This window comes from Dryas octopetala, chromosome 7 (genome assembly GCF_963921425.1).
Source record: "Dryas octopetala chromosome 7, drDryOcto1.1, whole genome shotgun sequence".
NCBI lineage: Eukaryota > Viridiplantae > Streptophyta > Magnoliopsida > Rosales > Rosaceae > Dryas > Dryas octopetala.
In genome coordinates, this window is record NC_141372.1 from 11,748,827 (window position 1) to 11,769,382 (window position 20,556).

The 20,556-nt window shown below is 39.9% G+C and overlaps 2 protein-coding genes across 2 annotated transcripts; one reads left to right on the forward strand and one right to left on the reverse strand.

The window, feature by feature from the left end:
• Window positions 1–5,188: 5,188 nt before the first annotated feature.
• On the forward strand, window positions 5,189–9,110 carry LOC147279718 (septin and tuftelin-interacting protein 1 homolog 1-like). Its single transcript, XM_086252531.1, has 2 exons — window positions 5,189–5,334; window positions 5,450–9,110. Exon 2 carries the CDS (start codon window positions 5,452–5,454, stop codon window positions 8,101–8,103), a length of 2,652 nt encoding a protein of 883 aa, XP_086108657.1. The 5' UTR covers window positions 5,189–5,334; window positions 5,450–5,451; the 3' UTR covers window positions 8,104–9,110.
• Window positions 9,111–14,805: 5,695 nt separating this feature from the next.
• Window positions 14,806–17,347, reverse strand: LOC147279719 (uncharacterized). The gene is made up of 2 exons (XM_086251628.1): window positions 15,587–17,347; window positions 14,806–15,200 (listed from the first exon to the last, which is right to left on the reverse strand). Exon 1 carries the CDS (start codon window positions 17,227–17,229, stop codon window positions 15,595–15,597), a length of 1,635 nt encoding a protein of 544 aa, XP_086107754.1. The 5' UTR covers window positions 17,230–17,347; the 3' UTR covers window positions 14,806–15,200; window positions 15,587–15,594.
• Window positions 17,348–20,556: the final 3,209 nt, after the last annotated feature.

Consider the following 20,556-nt stretch of genomic DNA (forward strand, 5'->3'; position numbering starts at 1 on the left):
CTGGATCCATTCCGACCATGGTTATTGGGCTTCATTTGGGCCAAAAATATGATTATTGGGCTTCGGTTTGGGCCCAAAATGTGAGGCTTTTTATAGGTTTGTGGTTATGTTTTAGGCCAATTTCTGAGTTTAAAACACATTATGGGTAGTTTTAAACCCATAAATTGGCCTAAAACATTTACACAATTATACAGTCACAACTCACAAGCAACTTAAGAAAATAAGTTAAATAAAATAAGTAAATAACCATACCATTAAAATGTTTAAACATACTTAACATTAATTCATTACAATATCAGTTTGTTGAAACTTCAAATTACAAACTATTATCAAAATAAAAATATAGTAATATACATAACTAAATAAAACTTGCCAACAACAAGCATGCACTGCATGCCAAGCACTATTCTCAATTTCTCATCAGCAACCGAGCAAGTTAAACCATTCATAAAAATGTGACCTTCACCAACAAGCAACCATTGACCATTCACTAAGATTGGCAGGAACCTAACCTTCATCAGCTATCAACAAATTAACTTTTTACTATCAGCAACATTCAATACAAATCATGAGCAGGAACATTCAAGAAAATGCATGTCAGCTACAATATTATTGCATACCTTGAGCAGCAACATTCAGCAGTAACCAACTTCATGCTACTGTTGTTGTTGAGTGTGAACTAGTGCACACTGCAAAAAGAAATCAAAGGCATTAAAGTTTAAAGTTTAAACAATCAATCAACAACAAAAAATGCAAGCTACAAGCAGCAGGATACAAGAATGTAATAAACCAAAAATGCAAGCTATAAACAAATAAAGTAATCAAGTATTAAACTTAGTAACTTACTGTATTGAGTGGATTCTAAATCTTCAAGTTCCTTGTAGAATTCCACTTCCTCATCAGCTGGCTCCTTGTAGAAATTGAAATCTTCAGCTCTAAGCCAATCACTAGTACACACTAGTGCCTCTACCATTTTGGGAGTCAAGGAAGCTCTAAAGGGATCTACAATCCTCCTACCCAAGCTAAAAGCATTTTCACTAGCTACTGTTGAAGTTGGGATTGAGAGTATATCTTTTGCAACCTTAGCAAGTGTTGGATACCAAGATTGATTCACCTTCCACCAATCTAAGAGATCAAAGTTATTGTTTTCTAATTTTTCAAAAGGGTCACTGAAATACTTATCAACCTCATTGCTAATCTCTGCTGCTTCTTCCTCCATTCTTTTCCTTTTGAGTTTCAACTCAAGTCTTGAAAGTCCACTTTCTGGTGCTACAGGCTAGCTGGAAGTTGGAGGCACTGGGACACTGCTGCTGCCTGCCCCTCTGTACTCATTATACAGATTCAACAAGCACTGTTTAATCTCACCAACAACCTGTGAGATCCTTTCAGCATCTGCCCCAGTCTCCTCAAGCACTGTTTTGATGGCTTCAAGTTTGTATCTAGGGTCTAGGACATGGGAAACAAAAACCAATTTGTTCAAGCCTTCAAAACTACCCCAATACTTATTGAACTTGGTCAGCATGGATTCTGCCACCTTCATCAAAACCAGATTACTATACATTTGGGTTTTTTCTATGATTTCTATTTGCAACTCAGATAACACAACAAACAATAGATGAGAGGTAGCAGTTTTGGTTGCACTTAAGGTCAGTGTAGCATCATAAAAAATTTTCAGAAAATGAACAAATGCATCTGCTTTCTCCCAATCTTCATCACTTGGGGGCCCCACCCTCTTACTGCCACCACCCTCTTTCTCATTAAAATAATTCACAAAAGGAGCATTCTCCTCTGCCATCCTTTTAAACACCAATTTAAACTTAGCAGCCCCATCTAGCATCTTATAGGTGGAATTCCACCTAGTTACAACATCCATGGGCACATTGCTCATTGCCCCCTTCTTCAACACCACACAATACTCCCTAAACTTGTCTAACCTTGCAGGACTTGAGTGAATGTATTTGGCACAGTTTCTGATTGCCTCTATTGAGCTAGCCAGCTCCTTCAACCCATCCTTAACTATAAGATTGAGTATGTGACAAGCACATCTCATATGTAAATACATCCCATCAAACATCAAATTATTCATCTCCTTCAATCTCTTGGCCATGTATTCTACAGCCCCATCATTGGCAGAAGCATTATCAACTGTAATGCTAAAGATCTTTTCAATCCCCCAACCTCTCAAACAACTCCCCAAACACCTCCCTATGTCTTCACCTTTGTGACTTGTGATTTTTGTGAAATTAATTATCCTTTTGTGTAATTTCCACTCACTGTCCATAAAATGGGCAGTGACCACCATATAGTTAATGTTTTGGACACTTGTCCAAGTATCAGTGGTGATACTAACCCTTTGATCACCTATAACACTCATAATTTTAGCCTTCTCCAAATTGAATAAGTCTAAGACACCTGCAGCAACCTTCTTCCTATCTGGTATCTTAAACTTGGGACACAAGTCAGATATCAGGTCCTTAAAACCAGCTGCCTCAACCACCCTAAAAGGCATTTCATCCATTATCACCCACCTAACAACCTTCTCCTCAAGCCTTTTTTGATTAAATGTATGGGGAACCAATGGAGCCCCCATACCGTCTTGTGTTAGAGTGGATTGGCCTTTAGGAAGAACATTTCCCTTGTAACCAGGATTGTTTGGACACTTTTTCTCTATGTGATTCCTAATACCAGTTGTCCCATTGTGTTTGGCATGGGCAGGCATTTCATGTTTGCAAGTGTTGCAAACAGCCCAAGGATACATGACCCCTTTTGAATTTTGCTTGGTAACTTTGGTGCAAAATGACCACACATCAGAACCCCTACTCTTCTTAGCCATCACTGGTTCAGACTCTCCTTGTTCATCTTGGGGTTCAGGTTGGTTACTTTCTGGTTGGGGTATGGGTGTAGGACATATAGGTGGAGGTATTTGTGTTGTTTGGGGTGGGCCTGAGGTTATACTAGGAGCATTTACACTAATAGAGGCACCCTGTGTGTTTGATTGGTTAGACTCCATCCTAGACTCTATAACAAAAGTACAAAACACAACATAACATACATTAATAATTATTTAACTCAAACCTTAGACTCTACAACATAACATAGTCAACATACATTAATCATCACATATTGGTAGCAAGCATTTGATACATACTAACTTACTAAGCAGATTAATCATGCATTATAATTTATAACTTATATTATAAACAGATTAATTATACATTATAATTTATAACTTATAGTGGTTGCTTATAAATTTATACTTACACGTTGATAAATTATAGTCTTATACAATATACACTCAGCATTCAACAATATCAATATGTATTATGTATTTATGTATAGTTGTATACACTCAGGCACTCAGCATTCAACAATTGCATACACTCAGCAAGTCAGCATTCAACAATACACTTTAGAAGTTTAGAGTCTTAGACTTAGTAACTAACCACTTCAGCAATGCAGCAATGCAGCAATCCAGCAAGCACTCCCTACTTCAGCAAGCACTCATCAACTAGTTCCTACAATACAAAATTATTCACATTGTTAGCAAATCAGCAATCAATCATAAACATTAAACAATGTGAATTGAAACCTAAAACCCCTTAATTTTAAAGTTTAAAAGTTTAAACCCCAAAAAACCCAGTTTCCCGAAACCATAAAACCCTAAAATTCCAAGTCGAACTTTCAATTCATGATTGAATTGAACTAATTTAAACTTTTAAAGTCCAAACACCCCCAATTTAAAACCCCAGAAGCCCCAATTTTCCGAAACCCTAAAACCCCCAATTTTTAAAAACCCTAAAATTCCAATGTGAAATTTCAATTCATATATCACGAATTGAATTGATTTAAAAGTTTAAAAACCAAAAACCCCCAATTTTAAACCCTAGAAGCCCCAATTTCCCGAAACTCTAAACCCCCAATTTTAAAAACCCTAAAATTGTAATTCAAAATTTACATGTTGTGGTGATCTTACCTCTGGTGGTGGTGGCGTTTGGAACTTTGGAGTTTGGATGTTATGGTAGTTAGGGCTGGGTTCGACTTGTGGTGGTCTCAGATGAACAGAAAGAGAAGAGACAGAGGGAGATCGCAGAGAAAAAAGACAAAGAAGAGAGATGAGAGATGAGAGAATAGAAGATAGATGAGAGATGAGAGGTGAGTGGTGGCGTTGAGCGGTGGTGGTGTAGGCTGAGATGGTGGTTGTGTGGTTTGTGGTGTTACTGGTGTAGGCTGAGATGCAAAGACGAAGAGAGAGAGATGAGAGATGAGAGAATAGAAGATAGATGAGAGATGAGAGGTGAGTGGTGGCGTTGAGCGGTGGTGGTGTAGGCTGAGATGGTGGTTGTGTGGTTTGTGGTGTTACTGGTGTAGGCTGAGATGCAAAGACGAAGAGAGAGAGAAGAGAGTCGAGGGTGAAGACCGAAGAGAGTCAAGAGACAGAATGAGATGATTTAGGTTTTTTTAAGGATCTGGTGGTGTAGGGTGCATGATAAAGATCTTGTACCCTACATCCAACGGTAAATTTTAAATCAAACAAGAAAAAAAAAATTAATAATAATAAATATATATACTGTCGGTATCGGTATACCGACGGTTTACGAATTTGTCTACCGCCTTCGCACCGCCCCCTCCACGGTTCGGTCATATTACCGAACCGATTAGGCGGTCAGCCATCGGACCGGTGTAAATTGGTTCGGTTACGTCGGCTTCCGGTTGCGGTTCGGTTTTTTCGGGCTACCGACCCAGCCCTAGCTACCCTTGATCTCTTTTCCTCTCTCCCTCTCTCTCTTTAGATTAGGAAGCCATATCATGTGGTACCATAAATGTGGTATAATGACATAGTCCCCCTACCTAAAGTGAATACTACTAAACTTTTATAGACTTTTTTAAAGTATAAATTGAACGCTATTAAACATTTATAAAGTTTAGTAGACTTTTAATTTTCATTAAAATCTATCAAACTCCATATTGAATACCTTCCCTTAATCTCTTCATCCCACAAATTATTAGATTAGGTTTTTTTTTAATTAAGAGTTAAATGTGTTTAAAAAAAAAAAGAGTTTTTTTTTTGGCCACTAAAAAAAAAAAAAAAAAGAGTTAAATGTGCTTCAATGGTGTTAAGTGAAGGCACAGATGTCAATATATGAGATAGGAGATAGGAAGGGAGTAGAAAGTTTGGGGGACAGGAGATTTGAGCTCGTTTTATTCATCTCTTCCTGACCTCTATTAGCAATTAGCAAAACATACCCTAACCCAGCACTCATCTTTTCAAATTACAACAGCCCGTCTCAGTCTCTCATTCGCTTTCAATTTTCAGCTCTTCCTCAATTCCATAAGGTTTGTTCAATCTCACCCTCGCTCTCTCTCCTCAATCACCATTGTTAGGGTTTCCCCAATCTCACTTTTTTCTGAAACTTCCACCATTCTCCTGACTTTGCTTTGAAAATCACAGGTATGGATGATTATCAGGAGATGGAGAGGTTCGGAATGGACAACGATTACGAGGACGGCCAGTGGATCGGCGGCGAGTTCTATTACCGCAAGCGCAAGGAGAAGCGCGTGCAGTCCAAAGACGACGTCCTCTACGGCATATTCTCCGTCGACTCCGACGACGACGACGAAAACGAAGGCTCTAGAAAACGCAGGAAGGACCGCAAGGTCGTCGACCTCACCAAGCCCGTCAATTTCGTCTCCACCGGCATTGTGATGCCCAACCAAGAGATGGAGAACGATTCCAAGCACCAAAACAACGATGATGATAGGCCTGGTCTTGGCCTTGGTGCCAATTCGGGTTCAGGTTTGGGTTTCAGTAATTCAGGTTTAGGTTTTAATAATTCGGGTTTAGGGTTTAATAATTCGGGTTTGGGTTTTAATAATCCGGTGGGTGATGAGGAGGATGATGATGATGACAATAATTTTCTGCCCACGGCGTTTGGGAAGAAGATAAAGGAGGGAGCTGAGAGGAGACAAAAGGAGAAGGAAAAGCTCAAATTGCAGCAGAAGCAGACGAGTCATTCTCGGAGAGATTCGGAATCTCAAGGAGCAATTGGCGGCGGGGATGGGGGTCTTGGGGAATTTGAGAAACATACCAAGGGCATTGGGATGAAGATGCTTAGGAGCATGGGATACAAAGGAGGTGGGCTTGGCAAGAACGAGCAAGGCATTCTCGCCCCTATTGAAGCCAAGTTGAGGCCAAAACTTATGGGTATGGGTTTTAATGATTACAAGGAGACGAAGATCAAGATGCCCAGTTTGCAAGAATTGGATGACGAAAAGGCAAAGAACAAGCCTTTGCCGGCTGCTGCCACTACTGCCACCAAAAAGAGGCTTTCCTGGAAGAAGGGTGTTGCCAACAAGAGTAACAAGGAGCAGTATGTGTCTGCCAAGGAGCTGTTAGCCAAGAAGCAGGACGAGGGTGCTGAGGTCTTTGTGCAAAAGGTGGTTGATATGCGGGGACCTCAGGTTCGAGTCTTGACCAATTTGGAGAATTTGAATGCTGAAGAGAAGTCCAGGGAAGATGATGTTCCCATGCCCGAGTTACAGCACAATGTGAGGTTGATTCTAGACATGGCTGAGCTCGATATCCAGAAGATTGATAGGGATTTGAGGGATGAGAGGGAGACGGCCCTCAGCTTGAATAAGGAGAAAGAGAGGTTGGAAACAGAGGCGGCCAGACAGAAGCAGCACTTGGACGGCTTGGAGGAAATCATGACTGTGTTGGACCGACTGGGAGAAGAGAAGTCCATGGGAACATTGACACTGGATTCGCTGGCAAAGGGCTTTGGTGACCTGCAGAGGAGATATGCAGATGACTATAAGTTATGTAACTTGTCTTGCATTGCCTGTTCCTTTGCTCTGCCTTTGTTTATCAGGATGTTTCAGGGTTGGGATCCTCTTCGCAACCCCTCGCATGGGTTGGATGTGGTGTCCTCTTGGAAGGATTTGCTTCATGGGGAGGATGAGAGAGACCAGTACCTCGATATTTGGGATTATTCAATGCCGCCTTATACCCAATTGGTATCTGAGGTTGTGGTGCCTGCAGTGAGGATTGCTGGTGTCAATACTTGGCAGCCAAAGGACCCTGAACCCATGCTTCGCTTTTTGGAGTGTTGGGAGATTTTGCTGCCCCCTTCTGTCCTTCATGCCATATTGGATATGGTAGTCTTGCCCAAATTGAAGGAAGCAGTTGACTTGTGGGAACCTCACCGGGACACTGTTCCCATCCATGTGTGGGTGCATCCATGGCTACCACTCTTGGGACACAAATTGGAGGACGTTTATCAAACTATACGTTTCAAGTTGAGTAATATTCTCGGTGCTTGGCACCCCAGCGATGCGTCTGCATATACAATACTCTCACCATGGATGAAGGTATTTGATTCTGCCAGTTGGGAACAACTTATGCATCGGTTTATAGTACCCAAGTTGCAGCTTGTCTTACAAGACTTCCAAGTGAACCCTCCAGATCAGAGACTTGATCAGTTTAACTGGGTGATGACTTGGGCTTCTGCTATTCCGATTCATCTAATGGTAGATATGATGGAGAGGCTTTTCTTCACCAAGTGGCTGCAGGTTTTGTATCACTGGTTATGTTCGAATCCAAACTTTGAAGAAGTTTTGAATTGGTATAAAGGCTGGAAGGAACTTATTCCCAAGGAGCTTCATGCAAATGAAAGTATTCGCTCTCAGCTTAATTGTGGACTTGACATGATGAATCGGGCTGTTGAGGGTATGGAGGTGGTCCAGCCTGGTCTGAAAGAGAATATTAGCTACCTTAGGGTGCTTGAACAAAGGCAATTTGAGGCACAACAGAAAGCAGCAGCAGCCCAAGCTAATTTGGGTGGCACTGCCCAAATGGATGGCATTGGTCACGAGATGAGTTTGAAGGACGTTATTGAAGCCCATGCGCAACAGCATGGCTTACTATTTAGGCCTAAACCTGGGAGGATGCATAATGGTCACCAGATATATGGCTTTGGTAATGTAAGCATAATAGTAGACTCTCTAAATCAAAAGGTATATGCCCAAACAGAGGAAACTTGGTCTCTTGTATCCCTTGAAAGGTTGGTTGACATGCATAATAGTTCTCTTACAAGGAGACATTGAGTTTTAGAGAGGGCTTTGAAGAGTTGATGGGATTTGAGGTGGCTCTGGGCTGTAATGGAGTTGGTGTATACGGCTGTATGTGCGGTATGCATTATTCATAGATCAAGAACTTAAAAGACTAGCTTGTCCATAAATTTTGAGCTTGTCTTTGGCAGCTGGAAATGATACTGCAAACTCTAATTTTTTCATTTATCAGCTTAGTTTTGCATTTGATTGACTCCGGTGACCTGGTTGTGTAAATACATCTTGCTAGATATCATATTATCAATGATTTTGATTATTTCCAAGTTTAAATTGAACAAACTGTCTTATGATTATAGTGCATATCAACATGCATGCATGGTTGCTATTTGCTAATATCTAAGTGTTGTGGCTTCTATATACATTTTTAAAATTTGTTGGCTGTCTTATTAAAAATTCTGGCTTTGGGTTCTGCTTAATGCTTATTCAGGTAGTAGGACTGATTAAATTCGGTAGTGATGTTTATGATAATCTCATCACTATGTTATGTAGACTAGGAATGACCGGGAGGGGGATTTCAGCAGATGCTATTAGTCTATTACTTAGATAAGTGTTTTTTTTTGGCCACCTACTACTTAGACAAGTTAATTATGATATTTTTCTCAAGATTGTATATTAAAAAAAAATAAGGGCAAGTGAGTAAAGATTTGTGTCTGAATAGGGTGGCTTGAGAAAGCTATTAGTCAGCTGGGATGTAGACTATGTAGTGTCTTGGGTCAAAGAGGAGTGGTTGGTTTGGGGATTGGCAACTTGGTAAAGAGAGACAGATAAGGCGTTACTTGGAAAATGAGCACCTTCAGCCTAATTTGCCTCTACTAGTTGAGAGGATATTTAATAATTGCTCCTTGATTGATGTAGTTAGGTAGGCTGTTATTTCCTTTTAGGCCTTGGGCAGTAACGAGCACCCTATCATACCAAACGAGACACAGAAGAGAATAGAGTTGGTATGTGCGCCATTACTCCATATTCCTATTAAGTCATGCAGTGGACGCTTGAAAGATTATGATATCCTGATTCCTGAACTCTAACACACTAAAACAACGAGTAGGTCTTTCATACTATCAAGTAAGTACAAATTGGCCAAGTAATTTGCTCCCCACTCTCTGATCAACTATTGCCACTATTAAATCCTAAACTTCATACCCAAAAGTCTATATTGTTATTATTGTTCCTCTGACAATGACTTGAGAGAGGAAGCTTTTTCTTCATACAAAGCCAAAACCATCTTCTTGTAACAGAGGTCCCCAACCAAAACCAACCTGTGTGTGTCTCAATGACTCAATGACTTAGAGTTGGGTTTTTTGTATTTACCTCTTTGTGTGGAAGTTTTCAAACCAAAAAGCAATTGTATTTCAAAACAAATTATGCATGGCTATTGACCTTTTCTGTAGTAAATATGCCACTTACTGTCATTCTTTAAATAAATAGAACAAGGGGAAAAAAGAGGAGAAAATATCATGGTAAGTGGCCACTGTGTTTTATCATGCCAACAAAGAAGTCTCATTCAGCCTTTTAGTGAAACATCTGGTAGAAAACTAGAATAAGACATTGATATTGATTGAATGTTGTTTAACTATGGTGTTGCATGCATTATTTACTCATTGTTTCACAGATGAGTTCCAGCTGAAGTTTCTCTGGAATATTCTTGCTCACTGTCAGAAATTTGAACGGTATTGTGAGGTCTTGGACCTTGTTTTTGTTGAATAATGGATCAAAGAACTCAGGTGTTTCTGCTTCTAGTAGTCATGGCATCGCTTGTTTTAGCACTAGACCAGACAGATATTCAGGATGGTAAGCTCAATTTAGCTACTATTGTACTTTGGTTAATCGAGTTATTTGTTGATATGTGAGTAGATTTGTGTATCTGCTCTTTACCTTTCTTGGGGTTGTGTTTCTAGTATTTTTCTTTCTTTTTTTCCCGTCTTGAACGCTTTGTTAAATGCTGGCTGGTTTGCTCTGTCTTGTTAGTGAAATTACTCTTTTACTGATCAAGAGAGGAAAAACAAAAACATAATCATCAAACTGAACTCCGTTGGAATGGCAAGCAGTCGCCCTATATTGATGTCTTCTTTATTCTTTTTATTGTTTTTCACCTTAATTGCACCTTCTTCTTATGTTAAAGAAACTTAGACCTTTTGACCTTATTCGACATTCAATATTGCATACCAGGCAAAAAAAAGAAAGACATTCAGTATTTGCATGACCAAGAGTTCCCCTTTACCTTGTTAATTGAAAATATTAACAATATAATATGATTAGATTTTTTTTTTTAAATTTCTCTCTCAAGTTCTTAGTGACCTGAGGTAGGATCAATTTTTGTATCTACATCATCAAGTTCAAAAGGCTTCTTTCATAAAAAATTAAATTCATTTATCTCCAAGTTCTTAGTGACCGAAGGTGGGATTTGTGTTTATCTACGTCACTGAGTTCTAAACGGCCTTTCTTGGAATAAAAAAAGGACAGATTTTGTAAAGGCTACATCTGGCTGCAAAAATTAGAAGTATATGTAAATGGTCACAAGACTGAAGTTTATAGTCTCTTCTTTTTCTACCATATTGTGCCATGCACAATGTTGTAATCCGGTGTTCAAAGCAAGTAGTTTATGATTATTCTTGCAAATTCCTCTGCTTCAGAAACCATTTTATAGCAGCTTTCTGAAGTCAGAATTGAATTGCACTTAGTCAGCCAGGAGAGAGGCTCAATTTTTAGAAGGTGTTTTCCTTTTGTTATTTGGATTGGCCAAAAATACTGCTATATTTTTGGCCAATTCAATTCTGTTCTTCCTCCTTCTGCTTCTTTTCGGTGAAGTTCTTCCACTCTCTAGGAGCAGCAGAACCCAGGTATTTTATATTTTTTCATTATTAAATCGTCCTCTTTCTCTTTAATTTTAGGGTTTAATTAATGTTTTCCATTTTCTCTTCAAAATCACTTGTTCTCTCTGTTGTATTCTCTCTCACAACCCCATTACACTTATCTCTCTTGATTTATGAACTTGGAACACCAATTGTCAACTTTTAATTTTTTTTTGGATTTAATATATGCGTTTTTGAATGATCTTTTTTTATTCAATTCCTTCTTTGTCTCTCAAATCCCAATTATCATAAGTTATATATTTTTCTGTGGATTGATGCGTCTGTACGTTGGTTTCCTGCACTTGTCCAGTAGATTATACTGATATAGCTTCTTAACTGTTTGGTTAATCTCTGTTTTGTTTTCATGTTTTGTTTGTATCTCTGTATCTTTTGACTGTTGCTCTGTTTTTCGTTAATATAATACTTGCATCCACAGTGTATCTTTAAACTGTTGCTCTCTTTTTATTTGTTTTTATGGGTTTAATGAAGTTTCTTAACACCAAAAAAAAGTGTTATGGTTTTGATCTTAAAAGGGTTGGTGCAAATAGTATGAATTTATGGGGTTTTGGAGCTTTCTTGGGTTTAGCAGTCAGTTTCTTTGCAATTGGCATTACCTGAGGTTGGTTGTGTATAAAAATAACATTAATTTTTTATTCATTATTAGAGGAGATTGGGTACCTACAATTAGCTATAGTCGCCAATGCTATTGCTACTTTGCTAGCTAGAAAATTCCATAGGAGCATTGTAAGTTGATGACATGCTTGACTGTATATGTGGGGCCTTGCTTTCTTATGTTTCATTTAGAGCTTGATTCTTGTATTTCTGCAATTCCACTCATCAATGGTAACTTTTTTCACTTTTTTTTTTCTTTAGGGTTCGCCTGGTTAAAGCTAATGTTGACAGTTTCCTGAGCCTTTAAGAATGAACCCTTGCTCCAAAATTCATATGATCAAATGTGTTTCCATGTAATTTATATGACTTAAAAAGTAAATATACATATATGATACCATTTCACTCTCTACTGTTATGGAGTTGCATTTATAAACGACAACCATTTGAAGAAAACAAAATAACTAAAGTATTCCACCATTTAGCCAGCTACCTTGATGACACCCACTTCATCAATTGTTGAGCTATTGTGCTTGCTTATAATTTTTTTTTTTTTTTTTGTCTGTGAACATCATTAAGATCTTCATCTCCATCATGTTTCCTTTTCTTTTCATGTTTCTTTGAATAATATTATCTTTTAAAATAATAGCAAAAGTATGTTTGGGATGGGTCATATTGGATGATTTCACTCTTCTGTTTTTGTTTTTGTTTGGTTGTTGGAATTGGTTTTTTATGCATATCTTTATGTGTATTAAGTGTAACATATATGATGGGAAGCATATATTGTTTGACCATAAAGGATCCTATTATTTTCTTTGTGGACACAAATCATGTTATGCCACTTGTCACTGTGTTAACAGTCTCATCCATTGTATGCACTCTTCAAGAGTGTTGTCCCAAATACCTTCTCCGTATAACCCACACTTGTAGGTCTTCTGTTGCACTCTCTTCTACTAGTTGTTGGATTTCATTTCAAATTCTAGCATCTAAAGGAGTGGTCAGATACATCTTTCTTGTTTGTCTGCATTGTGCATATATCACAAAATTTGCTGCTCTGCACGAGGCACTCAAAACAAATGTGCGTCAAGGCCTGTTGCATTTTCTATGTTTTATGTATCATGACAAACAAGGATGCCACTGCCAGCCACCCCAGGTAATCACATATTACATTGTACATTGTTGGTGACATCTCTGCATCGGTTCTACTTTTGTGAGAGATGCGGTCAGTAATGTAGTCAATAAATGTAATACAAATAGTTTTATTATTTTGACAAGATGATATCCTAGGTGGCCTGCATCATAAAATTTCATTAAGCTTCTTGATCACCAAGCAAGAACTTGAGATGCCTTTAAAGTGAGTGAGTGAATGATCAAATTGTGTACAGGGAGGATTATTAGCTTGTTATTTTTCAGGGCTGGGATTTATGACCATGCTGTTGAAGCTAGTAGATGCAAAGAAGACAATTGAAGTTGGAGTTTTCACAGGATACTCTCTTCTCTCACAGCTCTTACAATTCCTGAGGATGGCATGGTCTTTTACTACCAAGTTCTGAATTTGCTTTCCTGTGGCTGTCAATGATGACCTTGAAAATATTTATGGTTCTGAAGACCTTTTTGCAGATTGTAGCCACAGATGTAAACCGTCAGACATATGACCAAATAGGGCTGCCAATCATAAAGAAAGCTGGTGTTGAGCACAAAATTGACTTCATTGAATCTGAGGCCCTACCAGTGCTTGATAACCTATTAGAATCCGTGAGTATTGTGCATCTCAAACCATAGTTGTAAAAACCAGACCAGTTAAACTGAAAAAGCCATAGTTGTGACTTTTGTGCTTTTCTCATGAGTTCGGGGATTATTGCAGCATGAAAATGAAGGCAGTTTTGACTTTGCGTTCATTGATAAATTGGAATTACCATGAGAGGCTGATAAAGCTGTTGAAGGTGGGCGGTGTAGTCGTCTATGATAAATTGATAACGATGAGTTGATTCTAAAACACATGAAACAAGGCAAGCATGCGACTATTGAGCTGAACAAGAATCTTACAGCTGATCCTCCGTGTCCAAATTTCGCATGCTTCTTTGGGTGATGGGATCACACTGTGTAGGCGAATCTACTGATTCTTGATTGAAAACTGAAATCTTACATGTATAGTTTGCTCTATAACATCTGGCATGCTACCTTTGCAAATGATATTTGAATTCTAATCTTACGCGAAGTGTTAATGAAAAAACAGATAAATATCATTTGTTTCATTTTGATATTTCACTCATTTTTAGTGTAGAATGACGCAATCTCAACTAAATGTAAGGTTGAATATTGCTATGTTTTGAAAATAATGACCAAAGTACAAATTCACCCAAATCTAGGGGAATCCAAAGTGTAATTGACCCAACTCTCAACTCTACTATGTTTCCTTGCATTCACGTATGTTTCCATGCCTACCAAGGTGCTCCATGTAATTACCAAAAAGGGTTGAGAGGCATCCTTTGAGTAAAACGTGGAAAACACATACCAGAATCCAGAGCGTCCCAACACAAACCCAATGTACACATTTACAACCAAAAAGGCCGAAGACAACACAGTGGCCCAAAACAAGAAACAGAACCTATGCGCAAAACCATTCAACCAGGGAACCACGCAGCAGCGGCAGAGGAAACCATGTGAGTGTGGCGAACGGCAGAGGTACAGGCCAGACAGCAACAACAGAAATCACAAACTAAAACAACCCAAACCATACAATACCAAAACTACCGAAAAATCATCAAATAAATCCTAAACCTGCCACGGCACCAAATTGGAGAGGTTTTACCCTTTTAGAAAGTACCCTCCTTGGTTATTATCGGGGAGGTTTTTCTCATCAAGGAATGGTTCCCTAAAATTCAGATAAAGGCTGATACAAAACAACACAAAGGAATAACATAATGCAATGCTTATCCTACTTCTACTCAGAAGGCACAAGTTTATATCATCAATTATATTATGCATTTCCAGACGACGAGATAGATCAGCCTCAATGGCTTCATGCTTGGGTTAAAGGACATCACTAAGCAGGCCCTGTCAAATGGGATGCTGGGATATATATAGATACAATTGCCAATGACCGATTGGCTCCATATATATTTTGGAAAGAGAACATAGTTGCCTAACATAAACTACAAATATCCTCTGGTTCATAAGCATATATAAGTGCTTCTACTCTTATGCAAATTAGGCCCAATGAAAATAAGTTGAGCAGTTTTTTTTTTTGGTCAACAGTTAAGCAGCTTGTTTATCATTCATTAGAACTTAGAAGCATATCCTAACATGCAACAGCTCCATATACATTTACGCATACAATACAACCTCTAATATCATGCCTATTGCCTACTACCAGTTAAGTAAAAGGTTATATCATTCATTAGAACTTAGAAGCATATCCTAACACGCAAAAGCTCCAGTTAAGCCTACTAGCATATCCTAATATCAAGCCTACTACCAGTTAAACAAAAGGTTAGTGCCAACTAAGAACACTTCAAAACATTGAGCTTTCCTCATATATTGCATCCTCATCCAGTCCACACATGCACCAGGCTTTGTAGTATAAGTTTGCAGAAGAACTTAACGGTTTCCAACCTGCATAAAAAACAATCACACGCAAAAAGTTAACCAGGGATTCATGAATTAAATATTAATGAATAGTTTACTCAAAATCTTGTTACACAATTCCAACAGGAGAATAAAAGAGATTTTACATTGACATCAACCAGGATCTCTTGCGAACGTAAAAGAATTACTTGGAAACTTGGATTCAGGTATCAGTGCATGGGTACAGTGTACACACGTGCAAGCACATACAAACAAGAATAAAATGGTCTCAACTTTACTTTAAGATATCAAAGCATGTATCAGGTTATAAGGAGTGAGACTGCACCAAAACATGATGACAAAGTTGCGTTATCTAACTTACTAATAGAAGCTGTATCTACTTTACAAATTGATAACACAAAGAGATGACTCACCAAGCATCTCATAACACATTTGGAGCAGATTTTGGTGCTTTTGGAATCCTCCGTTTTGCAAGCCGTTCATTAAGAAGTTTCATTTCCTTCTCTACATCCAGCAACCTGTTACTCAATAATTCAACAGTCTTGGGGTATGCTTCAAATTTGCTAATCCACCAAGGAACATCCCTGCAGTGTGGCTCATCAACCTGCGGACAACGTGCTCTATATTCAGAAAATGCTTCTTGTGTTTCCTTTAAAGCCTCCTTATATTTATCCACGAGATTTCCCATTAAACAGAGCTCATGCTCAAGCGTTTGTCTCTTCTGTTGCTCTTCATTCTTGACCATTTGCAAGCGATCAATAAAGACGTCCTGCAACACATCCAATAAAATCTGATGGTCCATATTAGATTGTTCAAAAGCTTGTTCTTTTGCCTCATACACCATCCTAGCTTTTCCCATCCACTGTTGTATTTGTTCCATACACTTTTCAAAGTCACCCGGCAACTTACTATCCCAAGGGCGATCAGTCCTCAACCGCTTATTACCATTCAAAGCATGATGAGAGTTATCATTCAAAGCATCAACTTCACCAAGATTACACCGCCGCAAAAAAGGTCCGGTTGCATCATCCTTCCCATTCAAAAGCCATTGGGCAGGCTCCTCCACCTTGCATTCTTCAGAATCCATTACATCCTGATCCTCACCTTGCTCCTTTACAACACCAACTTCCTCAGCAGTGCCTTGACCATCATCAACTTTCTCCACATTCCCCTGACCACCATAAACTTTCTCCACATTCTCTTGCCCAAGACACAATTCAATGTTGTGCTCCTCCAATCCGCGTCCCTGAAAGTCACCCATTTCCACATCCCTGTTACCATTCTCTTCATCTCCCTCCTCCACATTAGTCTGAACGTTATAATGTTGTTCTTTCACCAAAAACAACTCCTCACGCTGCGATTTTATCAAATGCTGCAAATGTGATGCATAGTAACAATTCCCCAAATTTGGGGCCTGAACCAACTCCTTCTCCACCATGAACCAAATTAAACCAGCCCAATCCACCTTCCCAAAGTGCCCCTCTTTGATTGCTTTAGTCCAATCCAACACCTCCCCCGGCATCATCTGCGTACCCTCCTCGTGCAAAAGCACCCAATTCGACAAAAAATCCTCAATGAAAGCCACCGATTCCTCCTCCAACACCTCCGGAGGCTCCTCAACTTCATCCACTGCTCCACTCTTCTTATTAGTCTTAACCCGGTTCTTCTTCTTAGTCTTAACCCGGTTCGGAACCAGAAGCTTCAATGCGCGTCCCAAGTCGAGTCGGCTGACCCGAATCCGGACACCATTGACGTAGCTACGCCGATAGGTGGGGCAGTAGTGTGCAATCAATTGGGCAAGAAGATCGACCTGAACACTCCGATCGAACTCAATGTGAACAAAGTCCCACAAGTGTAGCCGCTTCAATAGCTTTTCGTGGCGCTCAAAGTCTAGCCTTTTAATGGGTACGAAGGGTATGGGTTTTAGGGTTTCTCTCAGAATTTGAAGCTTCTTATAGGACGACTCCATTCCCAAAACAGGTCTTCCCTTCTTTCGCCTTCCACGGCCATCTGGGTCGTCCTGGTTTGACTCCAATTGAAGAGGGTTTTGTTGCATTTCTGGGTCTTGAGGGGGTTCTAGCCTTCTAGGGGTTTAGGGTTTTGGATTGGGAATGGGATTCAGGATTAGGGGTTTTTTTTTGTTCTTCTGAAGCTCAAAGCCTCAAACACACACAGTGAAAGAAGAGTGGGACAAAAGAGGCTGAAACAACCTTGAGGGAAGGAAGACAGGTTGACCCTTTTGCCCTTCTGTCTTTTGTAATTATCTGGTGTACGTACAAATACAATTTGGTCTTTTCCTTGTGTTGCACTATCCATGAGACTGGGAACAGATGCATATTTGTCCCACATGTTTGACCCTCTGCTTCTTTTTGGTCAAGTGTTCTGCTAGGAATAGGACCCATGACACAGTGATTTTAAAATATTTTTTCAGAATATGTACTTTTAAGCACTTTGTAAAAATGCTTTTAAGTGATTTTTTCAAAACATTGTACTTTCTCGTGCTTTTACATCAAACACTTAAAAGACTTGATGCTGCCTGCAGAGACAGCTCATGCTCATAACTAATTATTGCAACACTGACATGAGACTAAAAAACACAATATACAGCAATGTCAGTGAATCCATGTATTAAAGGCCAAAATCCATATAGAGAGGTTTTCCATGAATCCATGTATACAACCATATCAAAGGGATTGAAACCAATGTAATGCAGATCAATGCCAAAATATCAAAATTACCATAATAATAAAAAATTATTTAACATTTTGATTGGTTTTCTATATTGCTAAAAACATTCCGAAGAAGATTTTTACACAACATCAGATATGCTTCTCTTCACCAAGAATACAGTATCCCAAGTTATGAAACCTATTAAACATGAACTGCAGTATGGAATGAAAAATAAATAAAACTGAAGAAAGAAAACCTATGAGGCAAAGGAAAAACATATCAAAATTTGGAATTTGACTCCTAGATTATTCGTCATGACCCATGACTTTACAATACAAATACAAATAAGCTTGCAATTCAATTGCTCAGCCAATTTAAAATGACAATTCCACATTTTGAAAGGCAACCCAACATGTAAGATAAAAAGTAGGGGGGGCTATTCAGACCACCCTATTGTGCTGAGTTGACCACCCCCCTAAAATTTTGCCCATTTTGCCCCTGCATGCTCATTTTCCAGATTTTGGCCAGCCACCCCTCTCCGCCGCCGGCGCAACCCCACCCCCTCTCCACCGCCGGCGCGACCCCACCCCTCCCCACCGCATCTCCCCTCCTCTCCTCCTCCCCCACCCAGCCACCACTCCCCCACCCATCCCCTCCCCTCCCCAGCCCGCCCCCAGCCAGCCCACCCCTACCCAGCCCGCCCGCCCGCACCCCCTCACCCCAAGCCCCGCCGCCGTCGCACCCATCCCCAGCCCGCCCGCACCCCCTCACCCCAAGCCTAGCCCCCGTCGCACCCCTCCCCAGCCCGCCCGCACCCCCTCACCCCAAGCCCAGCCCCCGTCGCACCCCCCAGCCCCCGTCGCACCCATCCCCCACCCCCGATCTGGAGGTCTATGGGGTTGCGCCGGCCACCCATGGTGGTCCGGTGAGGGAGGGAGGCAGACAGAGGGGAGAGAGAGAAGATGACAGAGAGAGGGAAGAGAGAGAGGAGATCGGGCCAGGGGAGGGGGGGTCGCGCCGGCCATGGGGAGGGGTGGAGTGGGTTGCGCCGGCGGCGGGGAGAGGTGGCCGGCCGAAATTGGAGGGGTGGGTTTTTTTTTATGCAAGGGCAAAATGGGCAAAAAGGGATAAAATTTGAATGGGGTGGTCAATTTAGCAGGTTTGGGTGGTCTGAACACCCCCCCCCCCTAAAAAGTATCCAACTTTTCAACGTTGTTCCAGCTGCTCAAGTTCTTGCAGCAACTAAAACAGAGAAGCACTGCTCAAACTTCCAACTAAAAGGTATTGATATCAAAACGGATACAAAACAGCAAACCCAAAAATCATGAACAAAATGGAAAGAGAAAGAAACTCATAAAGTTTTGAGCTGTCATTTGGGGATGTTTCACAAACTTCCAATTACTAAAAGCCAAGGAGAAGACTAAACTTCTGTCATTATTGTAATTAATTAGTTTGTCAGGATAACACTTAAACCATAATGAGCACTTGGGTGTTGATATCTTGGCAAAATCTACTCCAGTATCTTAGTGTAGGGAGATAATTTAGGCACTCTAAAATCTACTTCTTGCATCTTAGTTTTGGTTTCAATTTCAGACAGCAGAGACCATTGCACCCAAAAAAAAATAAAAAATCCTAAAAGCATGCATGATTACCCAAAACGAGCTAGCTCAATGGAATATCTCTTTACAGCAAAACCCAAAACATCATTGAAGAGACGCAGAGATGAAAACCCAGAAAAAAGAATCATACAATAAACAAACAAAGCAAAACCAGAGATAATACCAGGTGAGTCAGGGACTTGGCGCAGAACCAGCAGCAAAGGAAGACAAACAACGTGAGGCGCGAAAGAGAACCACCTCCGAGCTCGGGTCGGGTCGGGTAAGAGTGTGACTCCAGTCCAGAATTGTTGTAAGCCCACCAAGCATGGGCCAGGGACACTAGTCCATTTTAATTGGACTTGTCCTGTCCTAACCCACCCTCCAAACAAGACCTGTTTCTTTTGCTAAAGTTTCCATTTTCATCCATATAGTTTCAACTATGGCAATAGAGTATAACTTACCTAACAGGGATAGTGACGTGACATCCCAATATGAGAGAAGCAAGGGTCTCATAACCCAATGTTTCAACCCTTCCTTCTCTCATGTTGGGGATACCACGTCAATACTCTTGTTGTAGGTAAGTTTTTCTCATAGCAATAATACTTCCGTACTTATCTAATGTTGCAACTCAAGGATAGGGTTTTGTCTAATTTGGAATATCTCCAACAACATTATTGTGGAGATAAATATCACTAGATTAATAGTTAATTGGTAATTAACAACTAATTTAATCACTCAAAATTATATAAAAATCTCAACAAATGCAGGTCACATGCCCTATATATCTAGAGAATAGATGGAACTCTAAGTTATGCTCGAATTACAAAATTAAGTAAGTACAAACTACATTGATCAAATTTATGGTTTGACCTTAATTTTACACCCTACCCTAATAAACTTTGTTTAAATAATTGCGTTTAGGATTTAGACTACTATCCCTAGTACTTAGTGAGTTAGTGGTCCCAAGGCACAGCAATACCCATCACAATAAACCCAAACCACCTTGGGCTGGGTTTGGAAACTTTTCCTTCTGTTATTGTTGGCAATTCAAATACTTATCCAAATTTCCATGTCCAGCTAAATTAAATTAGGCTGGGCTTAAAGAGCCCAAACTC

Bases quoted from the DNA above. Each gene is read 5' to 3' on its own strand.
- LOC147279718 (XM_086252531.1), top strand. From the start codon at position 5,452: ATGGATGATTATCAGGAGATGGAGAGGTTCGGAATGGACAACGATTAC.
- LOC147279719 (XM_086251628.1), bottom strand. From the start codon at position 17,229: ATGCAACAAAACCCTCTTCAATTGGAGTCAAACCAGGACGACCCAGAT.